General features: G+C 38.9%; 2 protein-coding genes across 3 annotated transcripts; both read left to right on the top strand.

Annotated features, from left to right (window-relative positions):
* Nucleotides 1-370: 370 nt before the first annotated feature.
* Nucleotides 371-7,369, top strand: LOC108278403 (holocytochrome c-type synthase). Of its 2 annotated transcripts, none has more exons than XM_017491754.3 (7): nucleotides 371-529; nucleotides 2,307-2,414; nucleotides 2,753-2,922; nucleotides 3,144-3,292; nucleotides 3,405-3,524; nucleotides 3,616-3,702; nucleotides 6,393-7,369. In XM_017491754.3, the coding sequence occupies exons 2-7, from the start codon at nucleotides 2,312-2,314 to the stop codon at nucleotides 6,583-6,585; spliced, it is 822 nt and encodes a 273-aa protein (XP_017347243.1). In that variant the 5' UTR covers nucleotides 371-529; nucleotides 2,307-2,311; the 3' UTR covers nucleotides 6,586-7,369. The 2 variants fall into 2 exon arrangements, with proteins under 2 accessions (XP_017347243.1, XP_017347244.1); XM_017491755.3 differs by having other exon boundaries at nucleotides 381-529; nucleotides 2,281-2,414.
* A 417-nt stretch (nucleotides 7,370-7,786) lies between these two features.
* On the top strand, nucleotides 7,787-11,441 carry rwdd3 (RWD domain containing 3). The gene is made up of 4 exons (XM_017491756.3): nucleotides 7,787-7,974; nucleotides 9,429-9,898; nucleotides 11,059-11,174; nucleotides 11,315-11,441. Exons 1-4 carry the CDS (start codon nucleotides 7,890-7,892, stop codon nucleotides 11,424-11,426), a joined length of 783 nt encoding a protein of 260 aa, XP_017347245.1. The 5' UTR covers nucleotides 7,787-7,889; the 3' UTR covers nucleotides 11,427-11,441.
* Nucleotides 11,442-14,326: the final 2,885 nt, after the last annotated feature.

Below are 14,326 nucleotides of genomic sequence, written 5' to 3'. Positions count from 1 at the left end.
CATAGAAAAGGACCAGAATTCAGGGTTTGTTCTTTACCCTGTATTTTAGATAGGTAGCTGGAGCTTTCTGCTTCTGAGATCCATGCAGCTTGTGAAATTCAGTAGTGCTGCAAAATGAGAACTGACACACATCACACAGTGAAACAACAATCACATTGATCTGCATAATGCATTTTCTGTAACATTTCTGTAAAATTGAGGAGAGATAAGCAGATAACTAGTATATCTTCAGTTGTATTTAATAAAAGACAATTACAGTGAAGCTCTGCTCTCTGGTGTTCTAGAGTTGGGAAAACGGTGGTGTATAATTTTAGTGCTGTTCATCTTCCAGCCAGCAGGTGGCGATAAAAAACCCACAGAGCCATTTGTGCTTCAACACTGAACCCAAAGAAGAAGCCGGTTCACGTTGTATGTTGGGTATCGCACCGGGTTTGACTTTGAAAAGAGCTTGGGAATGTTTTTTATCGGAATTTAACAATTAAAACGCATTATAATACAAAGCTGACACGAGTTACAGAGTTACAATCAGGTAACGGTTATTTTATTGATTATTTTTTATTAATGTGAAAGGCACAGTGTAGGTTGTATTGTTTATAAATCATTATGATATGGTTAAAGTCAAGAAAAGCATTTATTATCAGCTATTAAAAATATGTGCACACTGGAGGGGTATTTACTCTGAAGGTTTAACTCAGATTGTCCGTTTGAGTCTCAGATCTGTATCATCGCAGGCTGCTGTTTATTTATAATATATATTTTCTGAAAGGTCACAAGACAAATCATTCAAATATCACATCTGTTTACTTGCCCTTTTGCTGTTGTGTTAACTGTTGTAGCTGCCAGGACAAGGGTTTTGACATCTGTCTGTCCTGGTCCGTCCTGTCCTGTCCTGTCCTGTCCTGTCCTGTCCGGTCCGGTCCTGGTCCTGTTCCGGTCTTGTCTTGGTCCTGTTCCGGTCTTGTCTTGTCTTGTCTTGGTCCTGTTCCGGTCTTGTCTTGTCTTGGTCCTGTTCCGGTCTTGTCTTGTCTTGTCTTGGTCCTGTTCCAGTCTTGTCTTGTCTTGTCTTGTCTTGGTCCTGTTCCGGTCTTGTCTTGTCTTGGTCCTGTTCCGGTCTTGTCCTGTTTAGGTCTTGTCCTGGTCTGGTCTTGTCTTATTCCGGTCTTGTCCTGGTCCTGGTCCATGTCTGGTCTTGTCTTGGTCCTGGTCCTGTTCCGGGCTTGTCTTGTCTTGGTCCTGTTCCGGTCTTGTCCTGTTTAGGTCTTGTCCTGGTCTTGTCCTGGTCTTGTCCTGTTCTGGTCTTATCCTGTTCTGGTCTTGTCCTGGTCCGTGTCCGGTCTTGTCTTGGTCCTGGTCCCGGTCTGATCTTGTCCTGGTCCGGTCTAGTCCTGGTCCTGGTCCGGTCTTGTCCTGTCCTGGTCCTGTTCCAGTCTCGTTGTGTCTTGTCTTGTCTACATCTTCGAGTTTTTGCAGTTTTGTGGCTGTTTAACAAACACAAATAAAATGATGTGATGATGAGTTACAGTTAAAAACTCACAGCACTAATACTGTTAAAATATCTCTAAAATATTTAGAATGCTCACACGCTAAGAAATACATTCTGGCTTTGTTTTGATATTGCAGGTTTCTGTGATCTCGATCTCGCCAAGATGCACATACCAAGCGCTCAGCTTGCATTACTCCTATCCTGTCTGAACTGCATTGGCTCCTGGTTTTGTTTCACATTAAATATAAAATAATCCTGCTTACATTTAAATCAGTTCACGGTTTCATGTCTTCGTGAACTGCTTCTCCCCTACAACCCGACCCGCTCTCTCAGGTCCTCTGGGTTCAGAATCCTCTCTGTCCCTATATTTTGTCTCTCTACGATGGGTGGCAGGTCTTTCAGTGTTGTAGCGCCCGAGATCTGGAATTCACTCCCTCTGACTCTTCAGTGCATCACATCCATCTCCGAGTTCAAATCTCAACTTAAAACGTATCTGTTTTCTCAGTGTTATTTGTCCTGATGTGTTGCTATGCATTTTGCTCTCACTGACTGTACTACCTGTACTCTGTTTTTCATTTTTTGTTTGATTGCTCATTGTTTTTGACTTTGTGTTTGTCCATGATTGTTCATTGTTTATGTATTATTGTATTGCTGTTGTAAAGTGTCTTTTAAATTAAAGATTATTATTATTATTATTATTATTATTATTATTATTATTATTATTATTATTATCAAGATAAGTATTGTGATTTATTGTGCCCTGGATGTGGTTTGATAGTGTTTATATACTGTGACAGCGTTCACATTGTCCATCTCCTAACAGACGTGATGTCCAGTCCCTTCGGCACAGTCGCAGCGGAGGCTGTTATTATGTCTGACGAAAGCCGAGCTCCGCCTCCGGGCTGTCCCATGCACCAGGACGCCAAAAGAGGTGATTATGAGTAATACATTTATATGGCTCATTTGTCTGGTTTTTGCAAACTTTGGAAAATCCACAAACATTATGTTGTTGCTGTGGCAGTTGTGTAAACAGATTAATTTTTTGTGTGTCCTGACCTTATTTAATGAGGTTCAGTACAGCCAATACTGCAATATTCATCTTCAATATAGCCACTAGGACTGTTTTTAGCACTGCTGTGTCCTTTTGACTATTTTCGTAGATAAATATGTCATATTAAGCAAACCACATACGCAACATTTGGGAGCTAATGTGGGAAGTAATGTGATTTTTGCTCAATCGTCTGTGTTTGTTCATGTCTTTGTGTTTAGCCGCTCCTCCGGCCGATTGCCCCATGCACCATGCATCCACTACAGAACAACCCAAGAGTGTACCAGATGGGCCAGCACATCAGGACCGAGCCTACGAGTTTGTGCAATGTCCTGTGACAGGAGCTAGAGGAAGCAAACATACATCGTCTGACATCAACCCTGCCAACATGGTTCGATAATTATTCATTCATTTATTTACTCATAAAGTGGTTACTGATGAATGATAAACTGTCATCAGCAGCGGAATCGAGTATAATATGTGTAGAATAGACGTTTGCTCATATTATAGTAAAACGTAGAACGGAAACACTGGCAATAGAGGAGAGAAGAAAGCAGACTGTACTCTCAGTGTAGCTGCTGTATGACTTTATGATTTTCCTCTTGATTTCAGATGCCTCCACCCAACCAGCAGCCTTCTCCCGGCCAGCCCTTTTCTCTGTCTGTGCTGCGAGAAGAGTCACACATCCCTCGTTCAGGATCGGACCAGAACTGGGTTTATCCCTCCGAGCAGATGTTCTGGAACGCCATGCTGAGGAAAGGGTGAGTATTAAATACTCCTAACCAAGCTTCTTGTTTGCAGAAGTTTTAATTATGGGAATGCAGTTGATCTCGTCATTAAACGGCTATACTTTACCTGAACTGTCCCCACCAGGTGGCTCTGGAAGAAGCAAGACATCTCTCAAAAAGACATGACGAACATCATTTCGATTCACAACCAGAACAACGAGCAGGCGTGGAAGGAGATCCTGAGATGGGAAGCTCTCCATTCTAAGTGCGTCAAGTGAAACTTTTTGATTAATATTATTTCTAAAGTCATGATGTTTGGTTATTGATCAGTTGTGACTTGTCTGTGTCGTCTAAAGGGAGTGTCCATGTGGACCTGCTCTTAAAAGGTTTGGAGGCAAAGCGAAAGACTTTACTCCGAGAGCCCGCTTTCGGTACTGGATGGGGTGAGTTTCAATCCCAGTACATAAAAAAACACAGAGAATGGAAATGCACGATTGCTTTCCGATTGTAATAGTCTAATCTGTAAATAATCTGTAAGTAATCTAGTAAATCTAATCAAAGGACAGAGCTGTAGCACTGCAGAAATACCTTGTGTTCTGCATATTTAGACTGGAAAAAAAAAGTCAAAAGCAAATAAATACTGGATGTGATGCACAAACAAATAGTAATTAATATAATTAGAAAGTCATTTATTTAGCATCTAGTTCTCTGTGCTTAGGTAAATTTTTGTGATCTCAATTTCTTTGCACTCTGTTTGTTTCTCCATTTCCTCCTATTTCCATAGAATGATAGAGTTTTATGAGTATGTTTTCAACCCTACATGCCCCTTAGCCAACAGTTTCTTTTGCTTTTTTTGCTTTGTTTTAATTATCTGCAGTAAATGGACCAACTGTATCAATTTCACTCTGATTCAGACTCATGAAACAGACTAATTAGGTATGAAAGAACCATAAAAGTTAGGATTCTTCTCCTACATTGCTTTTTGACAGTCTTGAGATTTGAACTTCCAGTCAGAACCTTAAAGCGATAGTTCACCCAGAAATGAACATTCTGTCATTATTTACACACCCTCATGTCATTCCAAACCCATAAGACGCTCTCATCATACAACGGGACCGGGAAGTTGTTTACAGCAGAGGAAGAGGGTCGCCTGAGGGACAAACTGAGTCACACAGAACAACTTTTGTAACAAAGATGACTGCAGATTTCAACATAGAGGAGGATTTGCATTTTTTTGCCTGCTCTCATGTCAACACAACACGCATGCGTCGTGGTTCTCTCGAGAACGTGCCTCGGAGATCTATGTGGAAGTGAAGATATTTTATGAATAAAGACCTTTTTCTTGCACACACAAAGAATTCGTATCGCTTCATAAAATTGGGTTGAAACCACTGGAGTCACATGGATAACTTTTGGAGCTTGAAAGTTTTGGTTACAGGACTGTAAACAGTCATTCATTTGTCTTGCGAAGATGAACGAAGTCTTATGGGTTTGGAACAACACAACAACATTACAACATTTATTTCTATAGCACATTTAAAAACAACACTTTGACCAAAGTGCTTTATATGCCAAGGACCAAGCAATATGAAACAGATAATATAGTTAAACACACTAAAAACAGTCAAAAGCAAGAGAGAAGAGGTAAATCTTCAAATAAGATTTAAAAGCATCAAGGTTAGTACAGGCTCTAATACGAAGAGGCAAACCACAACAGAGAAAGCCCCATCTCCTTTTGATATTAAACGAGACTTGGGAATAATTAAATGGAAACACGGCGATGACTTTAAAGGTCTAGAAGGGGTATATCGCTGAAGGAGTTCTGCAATGCAGGGAGGTGTCAAGCCATTTAGAACCTTAAAAACCAAATAATAAAACCTTATATTGAATTCTGAATTTAACTGGGAGCCAGTGGAGAGATGCCAACACACGTGATATACTAGGATGTTTCCTAATCCCAGTCAAATGCCTAGATGCATTTTGGTCTAACTGTAGACGTGATAATGAGGCATGAGAAATACCATAATAAAATGAATTACAGTAATCCAATCTGGAAGAAATAAAAGCATGTATAACAACCTCCAGGTCCTTGAAACACAAAACAGGTTTCAATTTCACCATAGCCCTTATTAGAACAAAGCCACTTCTTACCACCGAATTTATATGCAATCAAACTTTAAATCGGAATAAAAAATCATACCATGAATCCTTGCCTGATTGTGTAATTTCAATGCAAGAGGGCCTAGTTCATTATAGATTTAGTAGAATTAGGGGAACTGAACACTACCACTTCAGTTTTTGAATCATTAAGGTGAAGAAAATGATTCATTAAGGTGAAGAAAATTGTCATCTATTTTTTAATATCATTAAAACAGTAAAAGAGTGAATGTAAAACAGAATAGTCCCCTGGATTTAAAGGGAGATAAAGCTGAGTATCTTCAATATAACAATGCAAAGATATATGGTGTTTTTGACAAATATGGGCCAAAGGAAGCATATATAAAGGAAATAAAACTGGGCCCAGGTTGGAGCCTTGTGGAACTCCACTGGAAATGGGTGCAGAGGAGAAAGAAACATTATCCAATTCTACAGAGAAAGATCTCCCTTTAAGATAAGAGGAAAACCATTCAAGGGCAATTCCTTGAATTCCTGCCCACTGTCTTAAACGCTCTAACAAAATTTCATTATCAGTAGTGTCGAAGGCGGCACTAAGATCAAGAAGGAGTAGAATTGCACAATTTCCCGTTATACACTTTTTAAGGAGAACCGACTCTGTGCCACGTTGTGCACTAAACCCAGACTGCAATTTATCCAATATACCATTTCCATGTAAACAAAAGAAGAGAGCTGAAGATAAATAACCTTCTCTAGGATTTTTGATAAATAGGACAGTTTAGCAAGGAGTCGATAATTATTTTGTACTGTCGGATCCAGATTGGGCTTTTTCAAAAGAGGTTGCACCACAGTATAAGAGTGACATGAGGGTGAATAATCGATGACAGAATTTTCATCGTTTTTGGCTGAACTATGGCTTTAACCTCTGAACCCCCACTGCCACAAAATACATAGAAAGATCTACTGATATTTATTATTTATTTATTTTTGCTCTTCTTTGGTCTCCCTCTTGCTGCAGGCACGAGTTGCCATTTGACAGACACGACTGGATTGTGGACCGGTGTGGGAAAGAGGTGCGCTATGTGATCGACTACTACGATGGAGGTCAGAAGTCGAGTCACACCATCTTAGATGTCCGTCCAGCGTTTGATTCTTTAGGAGCCGTTTGGGATCGCATGAAGGTGGCGTGGTGGAGATGGACCTCGCCATGAACCTGTGCTGCTCTACGGGAATATAGGAGACTTATATTCATACATATTTATTGGTGATTATTTGGGCTTGTTTAGCTTACTCTAACAGGAAGTGCTGTGTTTAATGAAGATACTGTACTGTTGCATTGCACACACACCCAAATGTCCTGTACTAATGATGATTATTAGTATGGGCTGTAAATATTAGACATGCAAACAAGTATTAGTGAAATCTGGTCAAATGTCAATTTATATCACAGTTTAATAAGCTGTCTGTAAGAATTATAGTGTAGTAGAATGCTAACACAGGGCTAAAGCTGTTGAGAGTGAATTATACAGTATCATATCACATCACAGATCACGTGATTACTTTTTATCGTTATTCTTTTTTAATAGGAATGTAATTAGTGATTGAAGTAATTATATGCACAGGAGTTCTATAATAATTAAAGGTGTTTTCCTTTTTGCTTAAGCATGAAAAGCCTAGTATCTTCACCATAATTCTAAACACTTATCCTGGGTTGGATAAATTTCAACTTCCAAACTGATATCCTGTAATCTGTAATATGATTTGTTTCCCCACTGTATGAAGGACAATGTATGTTCAATAACTAACATCTTAATTTTTCTGCAAATGTTGCGCTTTTATGTTTTTAGGAAATTCTAAATTCCAACCATCAAAATGGCACTTTGGTGAATGTCTATGCGCAATTTCCACAGCTTGTACTTATTGCTATCTGTTTCTAATGAAAGTAGACTTCATTAAGGCTTATACTCCATATTAAAAGAGTTCATTTGTGTTCAATAGATCATACATTTATTCTACATTATGTTAAAATAATAATAAAAAAAATATATAGTCTCTAGACCGGAACTGAGTTTAGGGAGTCAGTGTTGCAACACCGAAGCAAACTTCTGCGTACAATCACACACCGACTCGTTATTTTTTACCCACCCGTATTCGTACAGTCCCAGCCTCCTATACTAGGATTGGTCAGTAGTTAACATTCACAAGCAGTCCCTGATTCATTATCAGGTCTTTCTTTTATTAATCCATTAATTCCTGTAAAAATATGTAAAATAAAAAAAAGATAATTCATCTGATTAATCCGGCGAAAGACGTTACTTTATAAACAGCTCTCAGATATCTTCGTGTTCTGTGGTTGCTGTGGTAACGCGAACAACTTCCAATCAGCACGCCCGTGTAGAAGAAGTACTAGCCAATCACAGAGGAGAAGGCGGGATTGGTATGAATACAGGTGTGGGAACATAATGCTAACCAGCTAGTGAACTTTAGTACATATTTTTGCATTTACGCACCAAAGATGTCTGAAGAAGCGCTGGATGAAATGTCAGTTCTGTCTGCAATTTTCTGCGGAAAAGACGAATTTAAGTTGATTGAGGAATCAGGTGAGGGTAATGAGGATTAACGTTATCTAGTTATACTCTAGCTGGCTACAGAGCTAGGGTATAGTTATACAGATTATCCATGTAATTCAATGTTGAAAGAATGAACTTGGAATAAGAACATAACTGTCTATTGCTGAAAAATAATCATTTTGAGGCGTGCAATTATAGGACAATAATCAACAACAGCAAGTCCTAAATTAAAATTAAAGAATGACATACCTTTTAACCATTTATAGTTATATATACTTTTCTTGAACATCTGCAGAACAAGTGAGTTCCTCCTATAAGTTACGTTCTAGTGGCAATATTTCCTCATCAGTCTCTCCTTTTTCTCTTTCTTCAAGTTAATACGACAAAAACAAAACATCCATCCATTTTCTATACCACTTATCCTTCAGGGTCATAGGGAACCTGGAGCCTTTCCCAGGGGGAATGGGGCACAAGGCGGGGGTACACCCTGGACAGGGTGCCAATCCATCACAGGGCACAATCACATACACATTCACATTCACACACTCATTAATATGTTACAGACACTTTGGACATGCCAATCAGCCTACCATGCATGTCTTTGGACTGGAGGAGTAAACCAGAGTACCAGAGGAAACCCCCGCAGCACAGGGAGAACATGCAAACTCCACGCACACACCAGGCCGTGGAGGGAATTGAACCCGTGAACGTACTAATCACTAAGCCACCGTGCACCCCCAATAAACAAACAAACAAAAAAATGTTACCAAGAATCAGCAAAGCCTCCTGTCCTGAAAACTTCCTCTTGTTGGAAACTTGACACTGGAGAATCATTCCAAAAAGACAAAATGAATGTCTCCATACAGAAAAATCTGATGATATAAACAATTACACATGTTCCTTGATCAGTTTATGTGGAGTGTCTGCCATAGAGGTCAATGTGTAAGTTATTCATAGAAATGATAATGGATTAGAACAAGCGTATTAATATAAACCTGTGAACAATTGTCAGAGCAGACGTTATAGAGAAATAATCATCACATCCTGGCCGATCAGATTAGTGCTGTGGAATAAATACCATGAATCTGTTATGTTAAAGCAATAGTTCACCTAAAAATTAAAAAACTGTCATCAGTTACTCACCCTCATATTGTTCCAAACACGTAAGATTTTTGTTCATCTTCAGAACACAAATGAAGATATTTTTAATGAAACTTGGGTGATTTCTATCCCCCTGTTTACAGTCCATGTAACCAAAACTTTCAAGCTCTAAAAAATGAATAAAGGTATCGTAAAAGTAATCCATGTGACCCCAGTGGTTTAACCCCGACTTTATGAAGCGATATGAATGAAAGTCTTAGCAAGTGTGGAACATGTTGGTGAGTAATTGAGGACAGATTTTTGGCTGAACTAACGTTTAATACTGTCCTGCAAGAAACTGTCAATCTTTTCTAATGCAACGTGAATCTGTTCTTTAAACACAGCTCAGACAGGACTTGTGTACAGCATCTGCACTGCGATAGACACAGACAGCGGGAGAAAAACCCTGAACCTCACGTTCCATCTCCCTCCTCTATACCCTCACATCCCTCCTGATATCAGCGTCACCTCCAGCGATTTCTCGAGGAACCATTGCCACGAGCTGAAGAGAGCGATGCTCAGTGAAGCTCACACCCTTCCACCTGAGCCCATGGTTCACCACCTAGTGACGTGGCTTCAGCACCATTTCACCGGCCTGATTACAACCCCAAACATCCCAGGAGACTGCTCAAATACAGCAGATAGTAAAGCAGAGGACACCTGGATGGCGTTGCTGCATTTAGATCATATGCGGTCTAAAGCTAAATATATCAAACTGATTGAAAAGTGGACTTCAGAGTTGGGTTTGATGGGGAGACTGTTTGTGGGAAGGCCGATTTTGATTTTACTGCAAGGCACAAAGGAAAGCATTAAGGTATTAATGAGAGATTAATGGCAAGTTTATTGGTTCCTGGCCTGAGGGTGCGTCTCAATCAGCTCCCTCGGTCGTGAATCGGTATATCATGTACACAACTTCGGACACTGGTAAGGACCCTGGCTCACTACACACTGGGACACTGATGACTCAGTTTCCGGCGATATGACTACATATATTGAATGTCAAATAAAGTAAAAAATCGCTAACGTAAGTAATCATTTGAGAGCTACAACAACGATAACAAGCTACTTACGTTTGTAGCCGGACTTTGGCTGAGAGTTTGTCCGCCATTTTTTTCCGAGCTGAGAGGCTTCAGAAAATATGACATCATTTCCAGTAAGGGCACAAAGTTTCAGTGCACCAGAAAGATTTTGACATTGAGACAGCCCTTAAAATGGCCGAATCCCTGATCAGTGCCCTGACTACTGAACTAGGGAGCTGGTTGAGACGCACCTTGAGATGCGACCAAAACCTCAGCGTTACTTGTAAAACAGATTAGATTATTCATGTTTGGTGGCTGATGTTTTCTTCTTGAGTTTTCTTTTTTTTTTTTTTTTTTACAGGATCTACACTAATACTAATACAGTCTTTTCCTTAAAATGGTTTAGGACTCCATGAGACTTACGGTAATCTATAAACAAGAACAAAACACTGTAACTGATAACACTGTGATGGTATGTGGATGGCCATCTTGGACAACCAGATTCGCTTTTTTACTCGGCACGGTTTGGTATTGTTCGTTCCCTCGGCCCCAACTCTGAAAACATGAAGGTAGAATCATACCAGAAAGCTGGAAATGATAAGAATGATAATATTGTTTAAAATGTATGAATACAAACTATCCCTGTCATTTTACAAAGTTATTTATTTAAAATAGATAAAGTAGCTTACAAAGCATGCATGTAAGGATAGAAGGAAGCCTTTGTTATTGGAAATGATTTTGGAAGAGATCAACTTCCCTTAGTTTTATTAGCTTTGCTGTTCAAGTGCAAAACTAAATAAGAAAACATCAGACACCAAACATATCTTGGCTCATATGATATGTGCTTATTTTTCTTTACCCAGCCCAATTTCCAATTACGTCTTATTAGTATATTCATTTCCTTTAGGTCAGTAAAAGATATAATTAAATGACAACTCTAAATCCTCCCCTAAAGGAATATATCCACCTTCAGAGGACAGTGAAAGTTGATGTCGACTCGTCAGGCAAACGGTGCAAAGAGAAGATGATGAGGGTTTTATGTGAAGTGCCCCTTACAGAGGATTTTAAAAGGTAAGAGCTGCCAGTCTTCCACTTTACCCATTTCAAAATCCCTTTACATTGAACACTTCTTATTGCATCAGCCTGTCACTTAATATGTCTTTCTCTCCACTCTCACGTTCCTTCCTCTCAACCCATTTCTCTTTTTTCAGAATATCAGCGTTTGAGGTTAAGGAAGACTTGTCTTTAGAGGACCTCAGAAGGGAGTTTGATTTAGTAGGGTCGATGAAGCTTTACCAAGAATTTGTTCCCTTGCTACAATAAATGTCTTATAAATTATTGGCTCTTTTTTTTTTAGAGTCTGCTTTTATACATGATTTACTACTAGGGAAATCCTTGCGGAAAACCTGAGCAGAGATTGAACACTAAGGATTGCGAATTCACACAAATTTAAAGGGTTAACATAAGATGGCTCCAGCTTTAATCAGTTCGATTGTGGTCATGTTGCACATTTGAAGTTCTTCCCCATGACATCAAAATTGATCAAAAGTTAGCCTTAAGCTTATCTATAAGCTACTGTGACACAAAAACAATGACACAATTTACATTTAGAAGACACATGCATTTAAAATTTACAGTCTCTCTATACCAGCAGTAAGATTCAATAGTTTTGATGACCTCGTTCTGCACCTCAGTCTCATCAGATTTTCTGTCCATGGTACATATTGTCAAGTACGGCTTAGTCAAGGCTGTGAGGTAAGCCACACACTATTGGCGATTTTAAAAGGGGTAGGGGCCACTGGATAAGTCCCGCCTTGATTTCCGGTTTCAGTGGAAATTATGTCAACTCCTCGAATAAGGCTGCACGTTTCAATGTATAAGAGGTAACATTGCTGTCTCATAGATCTAGGGTCCCCAGAACTTTGGTTATTATCTGTGGAGAAGTGGTTAAGGCTTTGGGCTACTGCCCAGAAGGTTGTGGGTTCAAATCCCTGCACCACCAAGCCACCATGGTTGGGACCTTCAGTAAGATGCTTAATCCTCAGTAATATTCTGTCTCAACTGTCAGTCACCAAATCAGCTAATATAAATCTTTCCTCTGGTTTCCTGCCACCCATCTGGCATCCTATCCAGGATGTACTCTCAACTCACACCCAGTGTTCCCAGGATAGGCTCCGGGTCATGACCCTGACCAGGATAAAGCAGTTACCAAGGAGGAACAGATGATTATGTACCAAAATGTTTTTTCACATCATTCTTTAATAATCTGCATAATGGTAATAAAAAATAGGAGTCGTTATAAATATAGGCACCTGTCAGATAAATACAGATTTACTTTAAAAACTCTAGAGTGAATTTTACCAAATGAATTTTCATACAGAATTTTCTATTTCTCCTTCTCTTGTGGATTCATCTATCCACATTTCAAATACAGACAGCTGTTAGAGGCTTAAAGTAGGATTTACGTCAAATTCCATTTTGTAAATCGTGATTAATAGTGCTTAATGAAAATCACCTTATTGCCCTTTACCATCATGTTTTCCAAACAATAAATTCACCTTACATGCCTTTTCTCTCCGGACGTGTTTTTCCAAAACATTGCAGCTTAAATGTCACCTACAGAGTGGAAATATGTAAAATCACTTTTGGATCAAGTGCGAGAACATATCGGCTCCTCAGAGAGGCCGTGAGGTGATAGACATAAAAAAAAACATTTAATGTAGTTTAGCTGTACCCAGTTTAAGTGAGCGTAGAGGTTCAATGAGCTGGGAAATGTATTTGGTTAAATGACGTTAGAGCTCTGCAGATATCGGACTCTTAATTGAGAGCCACCGTCGAAGCATCAGCATGAACTGGAGATTTGTTTAACCTTAGTAGGTGTAGACCAGAAAGACACTAACCTCAGTGAGGCATCTAACATCTCGATGTGAAGGCTGTGGGAGGTTCCCAATCCTCCCAGTCATGGCTGAATTCACATAGTCATTACTGTGTGTAAGTCTGCTTTTACAGCCCTTGATTTCTTCTGTTTTTGTGTATCTCATACTAAATAGTTTCAGAAATGAAAACAAATCTAAGATAAAAACAAAAGGCAACCTGAGTAAGCACAAAAAAACAGTATTTAAATGATAATGTTATTTATTGAAGCAAAAAAGCTATCTAATACAAACTGGGCCGGTGTGAAAATGTATTTGCCCGCGTAGTTAATAATTCCCCAAATCTATGCAGGTATTGCTGCTAAAAGTGGCACAACCAGATTTTAAGTTTAAGGGGGCAGTTAGTTTTTCCCATAGGTGATAGGTGTTGGATAGCATTTTAAATAATAATAATAATAATAATAGTAATAATAATAATAATAATAATAATAATAATAATAATAATAATAATAATAAACTGTATTGTGTTTTTATTCAGGTTGCCTTTGTTTTGTGTTGTATTTCATTTGAACATCTAAAACTATTTAATATGAGAACAGGAGAAATCAGGATGGGGCAAATATTATTTCACAGCACTGTATATGTCCATGTAATGTGCTCTAGAGATCAGGTTTTGTTCCAAGGAGCTAGGCCCATCCTGAGCCAAGATATTGAGGTTTCCATGAACAGCTGTATAACCAAAATTTGTTGCATGTCATGACACAAAAAATGCCATCGTTAAAGCAAGTAAAATGAAAATAAAAAAACAAACAGTGGTTTTGCAATGCCGATACATAGAGCTAATAATTTAAAAAAAAAAAAAAAAAAAAATTGGTCAAGCAACCAACTTTGCAATTATTGGACCACTTGAGATGGAATGCAGAAACTTCAGGCAATTTCTTTGGCTTTTGGTATACCTAATGCCAGACAAGAACTGAGTTGTCAAGCAACTTAGCCCTTTTCAGAACAAAGGCCTTTCAAGGAATCACTGGTTCAGAAATTTTAGTCCACTTTTAGTTCCTTCCTCAAGTCTATCCAGATGCTCTATGTTTTTTTCTTTTGCACTATATACAGTCTAAACCATTGTGTTTAGTATTGCAACAAGTGCCTTGCTGGAACCACAGGCGTTTGAGTTAAGATATACCAGAGGTCCCAGAGATGGTTATTCTACCACTGTGGAGTTCTCTCATTAGTGTGAAATTGCCCATCACTAAAACCAATTGGTTCAATTGTGGTGTGGGTGTCTCATTTGGATGCTGAGTTTCATTTCATTTTGAGCACATGGCTTATTTTGCAATTAATCTCTGGGGA

Source organism: Ictalurus punctatus, chromosome 17 (assembly GCF_001660625.3).
Source record: "Ictalurus punctatus breed USDA103 chromosome 17, Coco_2.0, whole genome shotgun sequence".
In the NCBI taxonomy this organism is placed as follows: domain Eukaryota; kingdom Metazoa; phylum Chordata; class Actinopteri; order Siluriformes; family Ictaluridae; genus Ictalurus; species Ictalurus punctatus.
This window is presented reverse-complemented; position numbering and strand designations above follow the sequence as displayed.

Excerpts from the sequence above, each read along its gene's own strand:
- LOC108278403 (XM_017491754.3), top strand. The coding sequence starts at position 2,312 with ATGTCCAGTCCCTTCGGCACAGTCGCAGCGGAGGCTGTTATTATGTCT. Across the intron at positions 3,525-3,615 it reads TGGGAAGCTCTCCATTCTAA|GGAGTGTCCATGTGGACCTG; the intron begins GTGCGTCAAGTG and ends TGTCGTCTAAAG. Across the intron at positions 3,703-6,392 it reads CGCTTTCGGTACTGGATGGG|GCACGAGTTGCCATTTGACA; the intron begins GTGAGTTTCAAT and ends CTCTTGCTGCAG.
- rwdd3 (XM_017491756.3), top strand. The coding sequence starts at position 7,890 with ATGTCTGAAGAAGCGCTGGATGAAATGTCAGTTCTGTCTGCAATTTTC. Across the intron at positions 9,899-11,058 it reads GCACAAAGGAAAGCATTAAG|GAATATATCCACCTTCAGAG; the intron begins GTATTAATGAGA and ends CCTCCCCTAAAG. Across the intron at positions 11,175-11,314 it reads CTTACAGAGGATTTTAAAAG|AATATCAGCGTTTGAGGTTA; the intron begins GTAAGAGCTGCC and ends CTCTTTTTTCAG.